Source organism: Loxodonta africana, chromosome 6 (genome assembly GCF_030014295.1).
Source record: "Loxodonta africana isolate mLoxAfr1 chromosome 6, mLoxAfr1.hap2, whole genome shotgun sequence".
NCBI lineage: Eukaryota > Metazoa > Chordata > Mammalia > Proboscidea > Elephantidae > Loxodonta > Loxodonta africana.
The window spans coordinates 69049942-69071016 of record NC_087347.1 but is presented as its reverse complement, the minus strand read 5'-3'; the positions used below and the strand labels follow the sequence as shown (position 1 = coordinate 69071016).

General features: G+C 40.6%; 1 protein-coding gene across 1 annotated transcript in view; it reads right to left on the bottom strand.

Moving 5' to 3' along the window:
• Positions 1-12214: 12214 nt before the first annotated feature.
• Positions 12215-21075, bottom strand: part of PDE11A (phosphodiesterase 11A) — a 453992-nt gene continuing 445131 nt past the window's right edge. The window contains exon 20 of the mRNA XM_003405971.4: positions 12215-12370. Coding sequence (XP_003406019.1) covers positions 12215-12370 — 156 coding nt within the window. The remainder of the gene's footprint in view (positions 12371-21075) is intronic.

Below are 21075 nucleotides of genomic sequence, written 5' to 3'. Positions count from 1 at the left end.
TACCGTGGAGTCGGTTCTGAGTCATAGCGACCCTATAGGACAGAGTAGAACTTCCTCATAGGGTTTCCAAGGAGCAGATGGTGGATTTGAACTGCCAGCCTTTTGGTTATAAGCCAAGCTCTTAACCACTATGCCACCAGGGCTCTGATTATGTGTATGTGTGTGTGTATATATATTTGTTGTTGTTTGGTGCCAGTCGAGTCAGTTCAACTGATACCAGCCCTATGTACAACAGAACAAAACAGTACACAGTGCTGCACCATCCACACAAACGTTGTTATGCTTTAGCCCATTGTTGCAGCCACTGTGTCAGTCCATCTCGTTGAGGGTTGTCCTCTTTTTCATTGACCCTCTACCTTACCAAGCATGATGTCCTTCTCCAGGAACTGGTCCCTCCTTACAACATGTCCAAAGTACATGAGACAAAGCCTTGCCATCCTTGCTTCTAAGGAGCATTCTGGCTGTACTTCTTCCAAGACATATTTGTTCATTCTTCTAGCAGTCCATGGTATATTTAATATTCTTTGCCAATACTGTAATTCAAAGGCATCAGTTCTTCTTTCGTGTTCCGTATTCATTGTCCAGCCTTCATATGCATATGAGGCTACTGAAAATACCATGGCTTGGGTCAGGTGTACCTTAGGCCTCAAAGTGACATTTTTGCTTTTTAACATTTTATGTATCACAATGAATTACTTAATATGGCCCTTCTAGCCATAGTCTTTGTGAATCACACACAATGACTGAGTGGGACTGTGTAAATAGTGTATATGAAACCTGTGATGGTTGGGGTTATGTGTGAACTTGGCAAGGCCATGATTCCCAGTACCGTATTGTTGTCCTCTATTTTGTGATCTGATGTGATTATCCTAATTATCCTCCATTTTATATGTTGTAAATCCTAATCTCTGTATGTTAACGAAGAAGGATTAGTATGGGGTATATCTTGAGTCACAGCCTTGTTGTGTGGCCTGCATTCAAGGTACATATGTCGGTGTTCTGTTGGGCTCTCTCTGTGTCTGGATTCTGTGTCTGTGTTGTCACTGTCTGACCTCCAGTTCTTGGGACTTGAGCCAGCAGCCTGCCATCTGACCTGCCAATTCTGGGATTCACTGGCTTCTGGAACCCTGTGGGCCAGCAGCCTATCATCTGACCTGATTTCCCATCTTCAGCAGCCTTGCAAACCAGCAGCCTGTGGGCTAACTTGCTTATTTGGGTTTGTCAGCCCCTACAGCCATGTGAGTCGGGAGAAGCCTATGCTTGACCCACAGATTTGGGACTTGCCAGCCTCCACAATCGTGTGAACCATTTCCTTGGTAATACTCATGAGTTCTGTGAAATGTTGCAGAGGATTATGGAACCCAAAGACAGGGAGGGGGGAAGAGTACTGAGAGATGGAGGAGTAGTTGATGTTAGAGGTGATAGAGTAGTATAGCAGTTTGGAAACGTTGGACGTTTGGGACATCTTTAACCTCCGCCTCATAGGAATCAGCTTTGTGCTAATCCTGGTAAAAGAAATTATATATATATATATATATATATATATATATATATGTATACACACACACAGTATATATATACAAACTGGATGGGAAATATGACTGATGAATACTCATCTATGTATCTCCTGTAGTTGAGGATGTAAGAGGCCAATTTTTGGTGCCAAGTATGTGTGAGGGAAGATGGTTGTCTTTTTTTTTTCTCCTCATTAAAACATCCAACTTGGTTTGGGCAGCAGAAATTTAGATATCCTCATCAGTGAGCAGATGTTAGCAAGTGACTAGTGGAAGCAGTGTAGCTCTTAGTCACATTTTATAGCTAGGAAACTTCAGTAGGTGTGTCATTGCTCATACAATAAAGTGACTAACTTCATGTATTCTTTTGCTCCTCCTTGCTGAGAATTTGCCAGAGCTGTGTGCTTGGTGGGACTAGACAAGGATCCTCCTACTGCATCAATACCAGGAAAGAACAAATTATACCCATTCTAAAGAGGTTGAATGTGGCTTCAGACTACCCAGTATCCCCAGAGAAACCAGCTGAGCAAGACCCCTAAAGCCCCACTCCAAGGCTTCTGTCTACCTGGTCTCCAGACTCACTTCCTTGGGGTCTTCAACTCAGGGCAAAATGTGGGTTGAGGGATGCTTGCTAGTCATGTTCAGTAATCAGGGAGGGGAGGACTCTTTTCCTTTTTGCCTGCCTGATTGACACTTGTCCTTTGGAAATAGCTTTAATATTTTAAAATCCTTGTGTATTGACCTGCAAAAAAATGAAACAAGACCCACACCTCACTCCATGCACAAAAACTAACTCAAAATGGATCAAAGACCTAAATGTAAAATCTAAAACGATAAAGATCATGGAAGAAAAAATAGGGACAACGTTAGGAGCCCTAATACATGGCATAAACAGTACACAAAACATTATAAAGAATGTACAAGAAAAACTAGATAACTGGGAGCTCCTAAAAATCAAACACCTATGCTCATCCAAAGACTTCACCAAGAGAGTAAAAAGATTACCTACAGACTGGGAAAAATTTTTAGCTATGACATTTCTGATCAGTGCCTGATCTCTAAAATCTCCATGATACTGCAAAACTCAACTACAAAAAGACAAATAACCCAATTAAAAAATGGGCAAAAGATATGAATAGACACTTCACTAAAGAAGACATTCAGGTAGCTAACAGATACATGAGGAAATGTTCATGATCATTAGCCATTAGAGAAATGCAGATCCAAACTATAATGAGATTTCATCTCACTCCAACAAGGCTGGCATTAATCCAAAAAACACAAAATAATAAATGTTGGAGAGGTTGTGGAGAGATTGGAATACTTCTACACTGCTTTGGAAATCGATTTGGCGCTTCCTTAAAAAGCTAGAAATAGAACTACCGTATGATCCAGCAATCCCACTCCTTGGAATATATCCTAGAGAAATAAGAGCCTTTACGTGAACAGATATATGCACACCCATGTTTTTTGCAGCACTGTTTACAATAGCAAAAAGATGGAAGCAACCAAGGTGCCCATCCACGGATGAATGGATAAATTATGGTATATTCACACAATGGAATACTACGCATCAATAAAGAACAGTGAGGAATCTGTGAAACATTTCGTAACATGGAGGAACCTGGAAGGCATTACGCTGAGTGAAATTAGTCAGTTGCAATGGGACAAATATTGTATAAGACCACTATTATAAGAACTTGAGAAATAGTTTAAACTGAGAAGAAAACATTCTTTTGTGGTTATGAGAGGGGGCAGGGAGGGAGGGTAGGAGAGGGGCATTCACTAATTGGATAGTAGATAAGAACTACTTTAGGTGAAGGGAAAGACAGCACACAATACCGGGGATGTCAGCACAATTGGACTAAACCAAAAGCAAAGAAGTTTCCTGAGTAAACTGAATGCTTCGAAGGCCAGCGTAGCAGGGGCAGGGCTCTGGGGACCATGGTTTCAGGGGACATCTAAGTCAATTAGCATAATAAAATCTATTAAGAAAACATTCTGCATCCCACTTTGAAGAATGGCGTCTGGGGTCTTAAACGCTAGCAAGAAGCCATCTAAGATGCATCATCTGGTCTCAACCCACCTGGATCAAGGGAGAATGAAGAACACCAAGGACACAAGGTAATTACGAGCCCAAGAGATACAACAGGCCACGTTACCCAGCGACTACATCATCCTGAGACCAGAAGAACTAGATGGTGCCTGGCTACAACTGATGACAGCTCTGACAGGGAACACAACAGAGAACTCCTGAGGGAGCAGGAGAGCAGTGGGATGCAGACCCCAAATTCTCACAAGACCAGACTTAATGGTCTGACTGAGACTAGAAGGACCCCAGTGGTCATGGCCCCCAGACCTTCTCTTGGCCCAGGACAGGAACCATTCCTGAAGCCAACTCTTCAGACATGGATTAGACTGGACAATGTGTTGGAGAGGGATGCTGGTGAGGAGTGAGCTTCTTGGATCAGGTGGACACTTGAGACTATGTTGGCATCTCCTGCCCGGAGGGGAGATGAGAGGGTGGAGGGGGTTAGAAGCTGGCAAAATGGACACGAAAAGGGAGAGTGGAGGGAGAGAATGGGCTGTAGGGGGAGAGTAATTGGGAGTGTATAGCAAGGTGTATATGGGTTTTTATGTGAGAGACTGACTTGATTTGTAAACTTTCACTTAAAGCACAATAAAAATTATTTTTAAAAAATCCTTATGTATTGAGCTGTTACCTTGGGTAAGTTGCTATTAAGTCAAGTTAAAGATGACAGACCATGGAAACATGAAAGTGCTTTTTGTATCTTTAGTCTGTCTCTGTTGTGCACATTTGTGTTTTCATCACAAAAGCATCCACCTTCAAATGGCTTCTTAAATGTATTAAAAATAAATGGACTGTCTGCTTTCCCCAAATATCACTGATGTCTGCAGGGATCAGTTGGGGTTCTCCTCTTTGTGTTGGTACATATCTGTGAGTGTGGCAGCTGAAATGGCAGGAAGGAGGCCGTTGTGTGCCTGCCTCCTTGTTTCATGTGATGCTGCTCCAGAGGCCTGGCTTGAAAAAAGCAGGACATTCGGCTTAGACAGATGGAGGGCAGGGTCATTTTCAAAATGAAATGAGTGCACAAATCACACTGTGAAATTGGCATGACCATCACTGCTGCTGTGATAGAGCAACTTTTATTTAGCCTCTGATAGGCAGTTGGGGAATAGATTAGGGTTTTTTTTTTTTTTCTTTTTTGTGGAGATGGGTGAAAGAAATCCCTTTAATTAATGATAGAAATTCTGTTAAGCAATAAATGAGGTGGAATATTATAAAATGCCATAAAGGATCATTTTGTTTCCAATAGAACCTTGAAAACCTGGAGCATATATCAAAAAGTAAGTGTATCGTACCATTCCAAGTAACAGGAAGGCATTTAGTGGTTGCAATAAAGTGATTTAGTGACTGGTAGAATTTTTTTTTTTTTTAGAAAGGAATTAGGCCATGAGATAACAGTTTGGTACTCAAGGTGGATTTTGCTGCAGAAGTGGAGGTGTGTTTACCACGCAGAAGAATTCCATTCATGAAAAATGTATAGGAGCTCAAAGCACGATGTTTGGTTCTTAATATGTTTATGTTTCTACCTGTAAAATATGAGATGATCAAATCCCAAGTGGGATCTATTGGCGTTCTCTTTTAAAACTAATTGAAAGGGATTGTTTTCTTATTTATTCTGTAAATATAACCATTTCCTATTGTTAAACTTTGTTAATTTATGATCATCTCAACCACCAAAAAAAAAAAAGCCAAACCCATTGCCATAGAGTGGATTCTAATGCATAGTGACCCTATAGGACAGAGTAGAACTGCCTCACAGGGTTTCCAAGGAGCACCTGGTGGATTCAAACTGCTGACCTTTTGGTTAACGGTCATAGGTCTTAACCACTATGCCACCAGGCTTGCCATCTCAAGCACAGTTGTGGTCAAATATGTTCCTTAATAAAGGAAGACCTTCTGCAAAACAGTTTTCTGGAAGTTATTTCTTTCTCCTGCCATCCCAGAACATTTTCTTCAGGATGGTCAGTTTGGGAGGCTCAATTATCTCCTAACCCCCCTCCATAAAAAGCAGGGAAGAAAAGAATAAATTAGTGTCAAATTGGTAATGTAGTTAACTAGCTTTTAGGAGCATCTGTTCAAACTTTTGGGACTTTTGGAAAGACTTAACACCAGATCAACACTTGGAAACTTTTACGTTCAGATGGTGAGAAATTTAACCTCATTATGAACTTAATTTACATTTGCTGGTAGTTCCAGCTTTATTAATATTTTAATTGGTAATATATTTCCTTATATATACCTTGCTCTTGATCAAGTAGCTTCCATTTTGGATTTTGTGGTGTCATTATTCAAAATTTATCGGGGAGAGCACAATATCATTATGGTTTATAAAAGGAATTAGCAGAGAAGACACAACTGTGGATACTGGCGTTTAAAAATTCAACCAACCATTCAAACAAAAGAGCCACTCTAAGCCCCTTGTGTTTATGCAGCACTTTGAGTATTAGGACCACGGCCTGGTTTGTCTAACTTCCCTCATTACTCCTCACAGCCGTTCTGTGAAATAGGTGATCCTTACTGTTGGTCCCACTTTAACGGCTCCACTGCAAAGCACAAAGAAGCTGCTGGTTGCAGCAGCGAGGCACGCGGCGTCTGGTGATGGCTTACGCTGGCCAGTAGTGGGCCGCGCTGCACCTCTTGCTTGCTCCCCCTGGGCACCTCCTCTCCAGTCATTTGAATTGGCTTTGGATCATTTGCTGCAGTTTGTTCTAATAGAACAGGCACAATGGTGTAAGAATTTTGAAGTTTAAGCACCGGAGCCATTGTGTAATTGTATGGCGTCAGTGTGGCTGGTGGCCCTGCGTTCATGCGATCCCCCTGTGTAATTGCCCATGGAAATTTGAGCAATCTTTAACAGACACAGGAACCTGGCGTTGGGCCGCAGATTATTTTATCTCCAGAAAAACTTCAATAATTCTAAGAACCTTTTTTTTTTTTAATCTTTAAAATGCTATATGGACAGGGCTGTCCCAATATCCCACTTACATAGGCAAACAACACAGACCAAGACAAAGGTAATGGTTTAAACTGTTGGCCAGAATTTTAATTGTGGGTATCCTGATGCGTGCTTCCTTCTTTCAGCCCTTAAATTATCCTGCTTAAGAGAAATAAAGAATAATTATGCCAGGGTTTTAGTTAAGCTTTAAGCATTTTATTAAAAAAAAAAAACAAAAGATATTTAGGTCTCTAAAAGCTGATTGCTTCAAAAGGATGGATTAGTTGCTTGTGAAATGGTCAACATTCTATAATGTAGTATTCTTACAATGAAACATCAGCCTGGGAAATCTACACAAAGAGAATGACTTCAACCAACTCAGTTGAAGACATATTTCCCTTCCTTTGTGTAAAACAATAATAACTAGGAAGCAAATCAATAGGGGATCCCTTTTAGTTTATTATACATCAAAATAAAATGGCAAAAGCAATTTTCCCCCCAGGGAATGAGACTCAACAAAACTTCGCCTCCTATTTCCACATTATGCTGTTTTTTTTTTTTTTAATTCATCTAAATATGATCTAATCTGAATCTAAACTAAAGCAAAAAAATTGAAATTCTAATACATACATACACACACATACAAAATGAAAACAGAGATTAATGATGGCCCGAATAACACATTTTTCACAGCAAATACTTCATTTACTTAATAAACAAATTATTTCTGTACCAGTGTATACATTCAAAGACATTGGTACAGGTATGCTATACAGATAAATAATCTATCTTTAGCACTGCTGAGTGCTGTACCAAACATGCAGGAAAATTGATAATTAGAAAAGATGTAGAACCCCAAATTATTAGCTGAGGAAAAGCTACTGTAACACAAACAATGTAAGCAGACATTGGGCATTGCTAAATATGAATGCTCAGCATGAAATTCTCCATTTACACCTCATTTTATTTCTGCCATCTATGGGTTTTATTCCATTATTGCTCGCTTGTGAAGCTTATGAAATTTTGTCTTTCTTGTAGCCAGACTCGACCTTTAAATTTCCTGGTACATTTGAGTTTGGGGAGTTCGTTTATAGCACGTGGCAGAATAAGCCTTGTGTTTTCAGTGACTGTTATGCTGAAGCAGGTAATGCAACTTCACTACGGTGGCATTGCCAGAGTTTTCAGGCTCCAAAATTAGGTTTGGTTTTGTTGCTTTAATTTATCCTTTCTCCAAAAGCATTTTTCTTTAGATTTAAATCTTCCCTTCCTATGTGTAGATTTCTGTCCTGCGTGAAGGAAATTGCTTCACCCTATTACTGGGGATGAAACAGTTTATCTTTCTGCAATTCATAAAAGTCAGCAGAGAAATTGATTTTAAAATAATTGTACCTCAAGGTAAACTGAGCTGACTCTGTTTAATGACCTAAGCTAAGTGGATAAAGTATGATAAACTTTGCTACAAAAAAAAAAAGCTGAACTCTGTGGCATTAATACTGAATAATATTCTTATTACATTAGCAAATGTTTAAAGGTTATTTCTAACCCAACATGTTTGCAAATATAAAATACCTGGAAATGCAGGGACAGCTCAGATTTCAGAAACAGAGAAAATGCACATGTACTGTTTTAGCTTCTCTTGACTCACATTTATAACTTTACTTCTATTGACTACCACTATGGGATAGCTATGCTATGGAATAATCTAAAATTGTCATTTATGAAATAAAAGGATGTATTTTTTTAAAATTTGTGTTGATGACCTTATCTTTCACAATCACTAGAGGCAGATTCAGACACATCTGTGGTAAAGTTGTTTTTATATGTACCCCATATATGTAACTTTTTATTTTGTCTTCAGTGAGAAGATGACATCTTTAAGTTTGCTATTATTTTATTTGAAATGGGTAAATTAAAAAATTATTTGGAAAAATTTTAACAAGTTAAACACAGGCTGGTCCTTCAGTATGGAAATGACCTGAAAAAAAAATCAATGATTTTATTTTGAAAACCTGAGACCTGGAGAGTCCCCAGATTACACGTCCAGCCAGTGGCCAAGCCAGGATGGAACCCTGGTCTCCTGTGCACTGGATGGTGCCCTTTATAAAGGTGCCCTTTATAGCATGCCAGGCTGTCCCTACTTGCCAGGGGTTGACAGCAACCTTGTAGGCTGTGTAGGTACTACCTGCGCATGGGCTAACAGGCATAAATATCATATCTGAAAAAATGCTTCTCTTAGAGAAAGTATGATGACACCATTTTAACCTTTAACGCCAAGAGATCTGAGAAAGCACACATAGCATGGTCAGTTTGGGGTTGTTTTATAAGAAGACTCGCATTTCAAAAGTCTTCTTCCAAGAAAAAAAAAATAAACATTAATAATCTGGAATGGGAAAATTTCTCTTTCGTTATTTTGGGAAAGAATATACAAGTAACCACATATACCTCACATTCTTAGAAAATTATAACTTATTTAGAAAAGGGATTAAAAATACCTCACACTTCCAAGAGTTCAATCTCTAACCCCCAGCAGTGTTGGTACCAGAGAGGCTGCTACCCTCCATTCCCACTGCTTCATGGTCGTGGAGGAGCAGACCCATGGCATTAGTCAGCAGTTTCTGAATTTTGGCCCACAATAGGAAAGATACCTTGAGACAGGAGAAATAGATGGAGGCAATTACAAACAGCTACTGGATTGATGGTTGACATTGTCAGGGCTCCACTGTAGGGCAGACTGCAATGGTGTTGAACTCCCCTTGCTACCAGTGGATGTTGCTATTGGCAACCGTGCAGCGAAGCCAATAAATAGGCAAGAAAATGAGAGGAAAACTCAACCTTAGTGGAAGCCATAGGGTTTGTGCTATAAATTATGTTCCCCTTATCAATATGCAGCATCAACGTTCAGGGTAGCTACAGTGCCCGTAGCTGCCTGCTGTCTCCGTCAGACCCTGGGTCCAGTTTTATCATAAAGCAGACGCTTTAAAATTTTGCTTTACACGGACTGGCATTCGTCTGTCTGGGCTATTTATTTATTGTTGGGAAGGATAACAGATGTGGGCTCATCTCTGCCTCACATGGGCTGATTTTCAATTCCCGTTTGTGATATAAACATGATGCGGTGCAATACCCAGAAACACCTGCAGTGCCTCTGGAGCTGCAGACGCACGTTGTTCAGGCAGACCAGGGTCTGTCCCTAACCCCACCCACCCTTTGTTCCTCACCTCAAGGAGGGGAGATAGCCCAGCAGAAGCTATTTTCCTTTATAGCAGAGTGATTCAGAAAACTGGCTTAATAAAATCCATAAATCTGAACAACCTCTTCTTACCTGCTCTGCAGAGGCAATTTTTCCTGCACTCATTTTCTCCCTAGTTTCTCCCGCCTTCCCTGCAGAGACAGCTGTAAAGGGTAGCCAGGAACATTATTCTTTAGGGCTCCCACTCCTTCCTTCTCTCCTTTGTAAGGCATCTCCCTGCTCTAGTGTCTCTCTTTTCTAAGCAATTGATGACAGGATTCCACACCCCCATTTTTTTGGTTAAAAGTGCCATTTTTCTTCATTTGGTTTGACTTTCACCTTTCCTTTTGCAGTTTTCTTGCCACCTGCTTTGGTTTCTGCCTTTCCTCTATTGGTCTTGTCTTTTTTTTTTTTTGCTTTACTCTTTGCCTGGTTTTTGATTTTCTTTTACTTCATTCCTACCATATAGAATCTTACTTCTCTACAATTATCTACTTCACCTTCACTTCCAGTTTGGTACCTTAATTTAACCATTCATTCTCCAAACATTTCTTGAATGTCAACTATGTGGCAGGAAACAATGACCCTTGTGGAACTTGGCCCTTATTTTAACATCTAAGTAGTAAAGTCAAGAATTGATACTGACTAGTATCAACAAGATCAAAAATGGTTGTAAATTTTAGACTTTTCAGAGCTGGAATGGACCTTCAGAATCATCTAGTCTGGGGATTTGCAAACTCCTCAGAGTTTATGGACCACCATGTGTGTATTCAAAGAGATGAGGATTTGTGGGGGCCCTGGGTACGCCAACCTGCATCTAACCGAGGAGCTCAGCTTTTAGACATTTTATATCCTGAGGATTCCTTCTAAGGTTTATCTGAACAAAGAGTTCTAAGATTAAAACATGTTTGAAAATCATTTCCTAGTGTAATCTCATTTTACAGATGAGGAAACAGGCTGGGAGAAGTTAAGTGGCTTGTCTAATGTCCTCCAGTCAATAGCGCCAAAGCTGGAGATAGAAATCTATCTTTTAGCCCAGTGTTCTTTGGATAAGGTATACCACGTCTTCAACATCTCAAGTAAAATGGGGAGCAAAGCAGCTTTCTAGTCAGTGCATCTATTTAATACAGCTTATTCTTAGCCATTATAAACCGAGTGTAGTCCAACTGAATAGATTCACATTTGCCTACCAAATGTGTTCTCTCGCCCAGACCTTTCAAGCATTATTTCTTACACTGAAGAATAAATCCAAAACCAGGGACCTTTGCATTTGGCTTTAAGTTGGTTACTGGTTAAAAAACAACAACAACAACAAAAAAATCCCTTTGCTGTCAGGTCGATTCTGACTCATAGTGACCCTATAGGACAGAGTAGAACTGCCCCACAGGGTTTCCAAGGAGTGGCTGGTGGATTCAAACTGCAGACCTTTTGGTTAGCAGCTGAACGCTTAACCACTGTGCCACAAGGGCTTAAGGTAGTAACCTTAAATTTCATACCAAAACTTCACTAGAAAGACTCAAAGTAGTCAACACTCAGTGTCTGTGGCTCTGCTGTGTCCTGTGAAATGTGTATCACTGTTAGAAATAGTTCCCTAAATGTTCATGCGTCACTGTGGTAAATCCAGCTACAGATTTTCTCTCATTCTCACTTTAATATTAAGGTCTATTTATTCATTCTTTTTTGGAGAAACCTTGATCTACAATCAAGGTTGAATTAAAAACTCTGAAAAAGGTGACCGCAATTCCAATGCAGTGCTGTGAATCTTTTATAAACACCAGCCAGCCAAACACATTTGCTGTCTTCCTATTATGGACCACTTTGGGGGGTGAGGTGGGGGGGAGAATTGGGATTGGTTGGTTATTTGTAAGGATAATATAATTTATCTTTTAGGTAGGTAACTCTAAAGGGTCTGTCTGACCCGTCATGAAGAATTCTAGGACTAGAAATAAAATACCTCTATGGAATACAATTCAGTATTCTTGGGACAGCCTGGCACAAAGGGCTCTCAGAGAGAGGGCACAAAGGCAGGCAGTGTTTGGCTTGCAACAACAGAAGACCCATATACAAAATGAAGCAGTGCTAATGACACTGTCACTGTTCAGTGCTCTTTCAGCTTGCAGCAAGCAGGATCGGCTTTCCTCAGGTCCTTGCATCTACAACTATCCTCTGCCCTGAGCCTTCGTCTCAGCCTCTGTGTGTTCTTTGCCCAGCATCAGGGAAGGTTGAGAGTCCTGGGGCTGGTGTGCGCCACCCCACCCCCTCCTTTGTCCTTCTTGTCACTCTCTCCCCTGCTGACTGCACTTCACAGTAAAGCATAGGCATGCTTCACAGCGCATCCCCAAGGCCTTCGGTCTGTCTGAGCAGAAATGGACAAAGGGATGGTATGGCTGGAGTGAAGCTGGCCCTTCAGGCTGCAGTCATCTTGCAGCAGCGGTTGGCTGGGAGGTTTACTTTCTGTCCTCTGCAGCCACCGTGAGGCTGGCAGGAGAGGGCGAGGCGGCCGAAGCCAGCAGCCTTTTCTGGTGCAGCTCTTCCCACTTACTTCTGTTCACAGCCACCGAATCCAGCATGGGCTTCAGTTTCGCATTGACCTTCACCAATGCCTAAAGCAAAACAAACAAAAAGAAGTGGGAGAGGAAGACAGTCACTGATATAATTTTCCAGGTTTCATTTGTGAGGTGAATGGCAACTGTCTGTAAGAACTGAAAGTGATGATTAGATTACAAACTTGAGCTATGTACTTGAAAGAAACATGCATTTAACACCATTGTGTTCCATTAATAGAGCCTATGCAGAAAAAAAAAAAAAAAAAAGGATGGCCGTGTACAACTCCAGGGGGCGCCAGCCACACAGACCATGATCCTGTCTTAAGTCCACATCAAGAGAGACAGAAAAACAAAATACTCAGTGTCACATGTCTACTAATATATGTATTTTTAGGACAGAGTAGAACTGCCCTATAAGGTTTCCAACCCTGGTGACATAATGGTTAAGTGCTATGGCTGCTAATCAAAGGGTTGGAAGTTCGAATCCACCAGGTGCTCCTTGGAAACGCTATGGGGCAGTTCTACTCTGTCCTATAGGGTCGCTCTATGAGTCGGAATCGACTCGACGGCAACAGGTTTTTTTTTTTATAGGGTTTCCAAGGTGTGGCTGGTGGATTCAAACTGTTGACTTTTGGTCAGTAGCCAATCTTAACCATTATGCCACCAGGACTCCATACACGGCTTACATTCCAACAGACTGTGAGTTTAAGTTTTTACAAAAACCAACCCACCATTTGCTGTGCCATAGATGACTCTAGGTAGGCTTACCTGAATAAGAAAAGTCAGCTAAAATCCTGAAACAAGGCGAGGTGCTCATTCTCAAAGCTAAGGATCTAGTTGCTGTGCTAAATATACAGACCAACATGGGAACATGTAAAATAGACATGGTAGAAAGGAAAAAAGAATATGGAAGAGAGTGACAGGGAGATGCAGGAGAGATGAGGGAAGAGGAAATGTAGGGTGTGGCCAGAGGTGGACTGGCCACAAGACTAATGAAGCTCAGGCTTCAGGGTCCCCTCTTGTGCCAAAACCAAAAACCTGTTGCTGTCAACTCATAACGACCCTATAGGACAGAGTAGAACTGTCCAAAAGAGTACCCAAGGCTGTAAATCTTTATGGAAGCAGACTGTCACATCTTTCTCCCATGGAGGGGCTAGCAGGCTTGAACTGCCAACCTCTCGGTTAGGAGCCGAGCGCTTAACCACTGCACCACCAGGGCTCCTTTCACTTGTGCCAGACCCTTCTAAATAAATATTTTCTTTTGTACTTAATTTTGTGTTTTTTTTTTTTTTTAGAGTACTCTACTCCAAAATAGTATAAGCTTCCAGCTTCTCAAAACCTGGATTACCTGTTGCAGTGGAATGAGAGCCCTAAATGTGAGATGGTGCATTTGAATTTAATTTGAATGAGTATTTCTGCAGTTTTCATATCAGAGGACTATTGCGGAGGATAGTGGGGTTTAGGATCTTGCCACTGAACCAGGGGCTGGAAAAAATTTGGGAAGTGCAGATTAAATAGCAGTAGAGAAATACAGGCCAGAGGAACACATCCTTTACGCTGTCCAACAGGGAAATTCCATTATTCTCTACTCCACTGATTTTTTTTTTAAGTAAAAGATGAATTTAAAAGTTTATAAAATTGGAATCCTTATCCATTGCTGGTGGGCATGTAAAATGGTGTAGCCACTCTGGAAAACAGTTTGTGGTTGCTCAAAAATTAAATATATAATTACCAAATGACCCAGCAATTCCACTCCTAGCTATATGCCCAAAAGAAAGCAGCAACTCAGACAGATACATGGACTCCAATGTTCACTGCAGCATTGTTCACAATAGCCAAAAAGTGGAAACAACCCAAATGTCCAACAACAGATGAATGGATAAACAAATGTGGTACACACATACAGTGGAATATTATTTGGCTATAAAGAGAAATGAAGTTCTGATACATGGATGAAGCTGGAAGACATTATGCTGAGTGAAATAAGTCAGACATAAAAAGACAAATATTTTATGATCCCACTTATATGAAACATCTAGAACAAGTAAATGCATAGAGACAAAAGTTTATTGGTGTTTACCAGGAGCTGGGAGGCCCATCTTCTAGCACTCTATCAGGCAGTGTTCGGCTGCTCCTGGAAATCATGGTCCATGTGATAAAGCAACACAAAGCCACTGCCGTGGAGTCAGTTCCGATTCATAGCGACCCTATAGGACAGAGTAGAACTGCCCCACAGGGTTTCCACTATGCCACCAGGGTTTCCGGTGCGTATAATAGGAGGGGCAATATGCCACAGAGAGGTGGTGGTGGTGAGAGAAGCAGTGGAATTGGCTACCGATGCCCTGGGGCTTTGTTTTCCCCAGCAAAGGTGATTTTTCAAACAGAGGTAACTACAACCAGAACTTCAGAGGAAACAATCATGGCTACAAAATCAATCTCAGGGCTACGACCAGCGGCAGTAGGGTCAATTCTGGGGCCAGAAGCCATGGAGTTAGTATTATCACCAAGGATATTACTGAATACCCAAATTAAATGAACAGAAGATATAAACTTCTGAGGACACTTTGGAGTGTGATGGCTATTGTCATCAAATTGGAGTGAGGCCTGACACCAGGAACTTCCTTTCTTGCTTATACCCATCTTTCTTTCCTTCCTCCTATCCATGCATCCTGTCATCCATCCATCTCACATATGCACAGGACTTTCTCATGGATCCTGACATTGTTCATTGAGTAGAATCTTTATGTCATTTGGGGCCTCTGTGTCACTTGAGATCTATGTAACACTCAACCCTATTTCATGCTCTGGGCACCTCTCAAACTCCTCTCCATGATTTCCAAGTCTTACTTCCCTGTGCTTCTCTTTGACTTCTTTCTTGAGTCCATTTGGACTTCTTGACTCCACTCTGCATCATTTCCAATCCAAAGTTCTACTGCATTTCCTTTTTTTCACAGGAAATCCAATCTCCCTCAACATTTTGGATACCTAATAACTTCACTGAAGTTTAGAGGTTCTCATAGAGGAAATGAGTACCCCGCTGAATAACTTCAACATGCTCCTCGTCTCCTCGAAAACTAAAGTCCTGATATTCACCCCATGGGAAGAGCAACCGAGTTTTCTTCCTAGCCCCATTTCACTGCTTGGTGGCAGAGTGGTTAAGAGCTTGGCTGCTAATCAAAAGGTTGGCAGTACAAATGCACTAGCTGCTTCTTGGAAGCCCTATGGGGCAATTCTACTCTATTCTTTAGAGCTGCTATGAGTCAGATTCGACTCGATGGGAACGGGTTTGGTTTTTAGTTTTGGCCTTGCCAGATAGCCTGCCTTCCCCACCTTCCATGGAATTCTGGTGAATCAAAGTTTCTTTTTTGTTGCTTTAAGCCCTGTAAAATAGTTTCGCTTAAAAAAAAAAAAATAGTTTCGCTTTCTCTATAAAGCACTGAATAAAAAAATAAACATGGAGCTGTGGGAGTGTTAGCCCATGGAACAGTGGTGCTCCTACTTTATACCTTGGGCCAGTTAGCTGCTTCCGTTCCATGGCCACAGATTATACCCGCCCCCCCCCCACCCCTTGCACGTAGACATCTTACAGGTGTGTCCCATTCATAACAAGGGGAAAAAGGTGAACATGTGACTGTTGTAATTGCTGTTGAGTGCTCTTGAGTCGATTCTGACTCACAACAACCCTATAAGACTAAACCACCACAATTCCAGCACGCCTCCTATAAAGCCTTCTCCAAGCATGACCTGTGGTTAGAGTGCTCAACAGTGATGTCCTCTACCAGGCAAGATACCACTTCATGTTGAGGATGGCAGAATGTATTTCCCCAAGCAGGACTGCAAACAATCTGTTAGTAAGACCTGACTTATCCCCCCAGATATAGCCATCTACTCCAGGGATATGAGTAGGCTGTAACTAGACATTAGATAACCAAAACCCACTGCCATCGAGTCGATTCCACTCTTAATGAACCCATAGGGTTTCCAAGGCTGTAAATCTCTATGGAAGCAGACTGCCACATCTTTCTCCTGTGGAGCCACTGGTGGCTTTGAACTACCAAACTTTCATTTAGCAGTTGAGCGCCTTAACCACTGTGCCACCAGGACTCCTTAGATGTAAGGAGGGTAGAAAAGGCCAGAAATAATTAGGTACCATAATGAATAGTGAGTGCTCACCCCTGGCTAAGGTGGTACATCTTCACATCAATGTCCCTCCAACAGAGTATGTTCTCTCTCTTAAAAGTGACGTTTATCACACCAGGCAAAAACATTTAATTTTAGGCCAAATGTACCAGTTATTCCATATCATAATAATATATAGCAACGTCCTGAGGCAGTAATCCAATTTCTCTCTATTTGCACGGGAAAGATGCAGGTGCCTGTTTTCCACTCACTGTACAGTGTTTTTATTTAGACAATTGTATGAGGTAACCACGACTGCCATGGTTTTATTTAGTGTAGTTTGGCATTGGCTCCTCTTCACTCTGATCAAGCCTTTTAATTAAACTGACTACTGTAATTCCTATGGAAATTAGTGTTTATGTTATTTTCCTGCTACAGAAAGCATTTCTCTAGAACTTAATTTTTTTTTAATCCCAGGAGCACAAATTGGAATTTTTTTCTGCTTGAAATGTAATTAAAAACTCATTTGATTACTGTATTTCTGGCTCTGTTTTACTTATTAAATTCCTGTAATCAGTTTTCTTTTATGAAGCTGCTGGGAAATGATCTCAAAAGCAACACATTTTTCTCTTCCTTGGCAGGTTCCCGAACATTTCCTAAATTACATTCGTAGCACCTGCCCATGATTCGAATTACTCCAGCAATTTATTCCGTAAACGATTTAAGTTCATTTGGCTTAGCCTCAAACAGATTTCTTTCTTTTATTCTCAATCTTTGTTCTCTCTCTTGCTTCCTTTGTGTTGAATAAAATATTTATGGGGAGGGGTACATATTTCTCAGAGCTCCTTCTTTCTCATTGTTTCATGTCCTCCTGAAACACAGAATTGCCATAGTAGAATATCATTTTCGTCTGGCCAGGTGCTGGTTCTAGGCAAAGGTAGCAAAAATTCTGTCCTAAAGAATTCTCTTGCCCACACTATAGATTTGCCACATAAATCCAGTTGGTTGAGAGAATATGGAACTATTAGCAAGGGATTAGCTGCAAACTAAATTCCAAAGTTTGTATTCATTATACACAATGTGCAATCATCAAGATAAGTGCTCCTTAGAAAGATGCAAGCATTCCTAAAAATGTCTCATCAGAGACTGAGACCTGATGACTTCTGTGAGCATACTACTAGTATCTGTTTCACTTACTCTTCATTTAAGGAAAGAGAAAAGGGAAACTTAATTGCCTGTCTGCTCATTCTTGACGTTCACACAGGGGAACGGTAAAGGTTATGTTGTAGGTGGCTCAGTCAGCCACCGGATGCCGGAATTTCCTCTGTGGCATCCCTGCTACAGGACCATCTAGCAAGAGGCAGTGAGTTCATTACCTCCCAGTGGGTCCTCTTATCATCTCCATTTTACAGATAAGGAAACTGAGGTTCAGCAAGATTAAGTGCCTTGTCTAGGGTCCTACAGTGAGAAATGGAGCTAGGATTTTCACCTAAGTCTCTCTGACGCTATCTGACTCTAAAGAGTTATATGAAAACTTCCCTCCCTTGAGGGACTCAGCCCATACTCTACCTCCTCTGTGAAGTCTTCTCTGGTTCAGAATCCAGACTCTTATTTATGCCTGCTGTAACATGCTCTCTATCACTTCAATCATATTTCTCACACTGAAAATACCTTCGGGATTTTTCCCCAGTACTTTAAAGATGTTGTCTTCTTGATTATATTTTGTTTCTTTGTACAGAATGTGTATTTTTTCCCCCTCTGGCTCCCCTTAATGTTTTCTCTATCACTGGTTTTAAGTAGTTTGATTAGGATGTGCCTTGGTGTAGTTTCCTTCGTGTTTTTTTCTGCTTGGAATTCATTAAACATCTTGGATCTGTGGGTTTGTAATTTTCATCAAATTTGGAAAAATTTCCACCACTATTTCTTCAATTATTTTTTCTGTTTACCCCCAACTCCAATTACACATATATTTAGCCACTTGGTGTTATTTCAAAACTCAACTAATCCTTTGCTCACATTTTTTTTTTCAGTCTTTTTTCTTTTTGAGTTTCGTTTTGGATGGTTTCTTTTGCTATGTCTTCTGCAGTGCTGTGAATCCCATCTACTGTATTTTTATCTCAGAAATTATAATTTTCCTTTCCAGAAATTTGATTTTTTTTTTAAATCTCCCATGACACTGCTTACCATGCTCAATCTTTCCTCTATTCTCAAACATATAAAACATAGGTATGATAACTGTTTTAATGCTCTTTTCTACCAATTGTATGATCAGTGTCTGTTTGGGTTAATTGATTTTTCTCTTTATTATGCATTGAATTTTCTTCCTTCTTTTTATGCCTGATAATGTATTTGTTTAAATTTTATTGTGCTGTACGTGCAAATTTACAGCACAAATTAGTTTTTCATTCAAAAATTTATACACAAAGTGTTTTTGTGACATTGGTTGCAATCCCTGCAATGTGTCAGCACTCTCCCCCTTTTCCTTTCCACCCTGGGTTCCCATGTTCATTTGTCCAGTTTTCTTGTCACTTCCTGCCTTCTTGGCTTTGCTTTTGGGTGGGTGTTGTCCGTTTGGTCTCATATACTTGATTGAACTAAGAAGCACAATCCTCACGTGTGTTATTGTTTTCCAGGCCTGTCTAATCTTTGGCTGAAAGGGACTTCAGGAGTGGCTTCAGTTTTGAGTTAGCAGGGTGTCCAGGGGCCATAGTCTCAGGGGTTCCTCCAGTCTCCAGTGAGTCTGATCTTTTTCTTTTTTTGGTGTGTGAACTTCAATTTTGCTCTACAATTTTCCTCCCACTCTGTCGAGGACCCTCTATTGTGATTCCTGTGAGAGCGGACAATGGTGGTAGCTGGGCACCATCTAGTTTTTCTGGGCTCAGCCTGGTGGAGAATGTGGTTCATGTAGTCCATTAGTCCTTTGGACTAATATTTTCCTGTGCCTTTGGTTTTCTTCATTCTCCTTTGCACTAAACGGGATGAAACCAAAAGACGTATCTTAGATCTCTGTTCGCAAGCTTTTAAGACCCCAGACACTGATCACCAAAGTACGATGCAGAACATTTTCCTAATGAAATATGTTTTGGCAATTGACCTAGATGTCCCCCAAGACCATGGCCTCCAGCCCTCAGCCCCAGTAACTTGGCCCCTCAAGGCATTTGTATGTGTCTAGGAAGCTTCTATGACTTTGCCTTGGTTAAGCTGTGTTGACTTTCCCTATACTGTGTGTTGTCTTTCCCTTCACCAAAGTTAACATTTGTTTCCTATCTAGTTAGGGATTTCCCCTCCCCACCCGTCCTTTCCCAAAGATTGTTCTTTTCTGCGTGTAAACATTTACTTGGGTTTTTATAATAGTGCTTTCACACAATATTTGTCCTTTTCTGATTGACCTAATTCACTCAGCATAAAGCCCTTGAGATTCATCCATTTTGTGAGATGTTTCATGAATTCATCATTATTCTATATTGTGTAGTATTCCATTCTGTGTATATACTATAATTTGATTATCCATTCATCTGTTGATGGGCACTTAGGTTGCTTCCACTTTTTTGCTATTGTGAATAATGCTGCAATGAACATGGGTTTGCATGTGTTTATTCATGTCATGGCTCTTATTTCTCTAGGATATATTCCTAGGAATGGGATTGCTGGATGATATGGTATTTGCATTTCTAGCTTTTTAAGGAGGCATCGTATCATTTTCCATAGTGTTTGTACCCTTTTATATTCCCACCAGCAGTGCATAAGAGTTCCAATCTCCCCACAACCTCTCCAATATTTTCTGTTTTTTTTGATTAGTGCCAGTACCGTTGGGTGAGATGGTATCTTATTGTAGTTTTGATTTGTATTTCTCTAATGTTTTTTTTTAATGGCCAGTAGGGTTGGTATGAGTCAGAATCGACTTGATAGCAACGGGTAATAGCTAATGATTGCAAGCATTTCCTCGTATGTCTGTTAGCCACATTAAATCTTCTTTGGTGAAGTGTCTGTTCATACCCTTTGCCCATTTTTTAACTGGGCTATTTGTCTTTTTGTTGTTGAGATGTTGAAGTATTCTACAGATTTTAGAGATAAGACCCTTGCTCCATATGTCACAGCCAAAATTTTTTCCTAGTTTGTACATTCTCTTTTTACTCTTTTGGTGAAGTCTTTTGATGAGCTTAACTGTTTAATTTTTAGGAGCTCCCAGTTATCTAGTTTCTTTTCCAGTGTTTGCACATTGTTAGTTATGATTTATGTTGTATTTATGCCATGTATTAGGGCCCCTAGCATTGTCCCTACTTTTTTTTCCATGATCTTTATCATTTTAGGTTTTATATTTATGTCTTTGATCCATTTTGAGGTTAGCTTTTGTGTATGGTGTGAAGTATGGGTCCTGTTTCATTTTTTTACAAATGGACATCTAGTTTTGCCAGTGCGATTTGTTAAAAAGACTGTCTTTTCCCCCATCTAATGGAACTTGGTCCTTTGTTGAAGATGAGCTGAACATAGGTGGATGGATTTACGTCTAGATTCTCGATTCTGTTTCATTGGTCTATGTGTCTGGCACTGTACCAGTATCAGGCTGTTTTGACTACCATGGCTGTAGAGTATGTTCTGAGATGAGGTAACGTGAGGTCTCCTACTTTGTTCTTTCTCTTTTA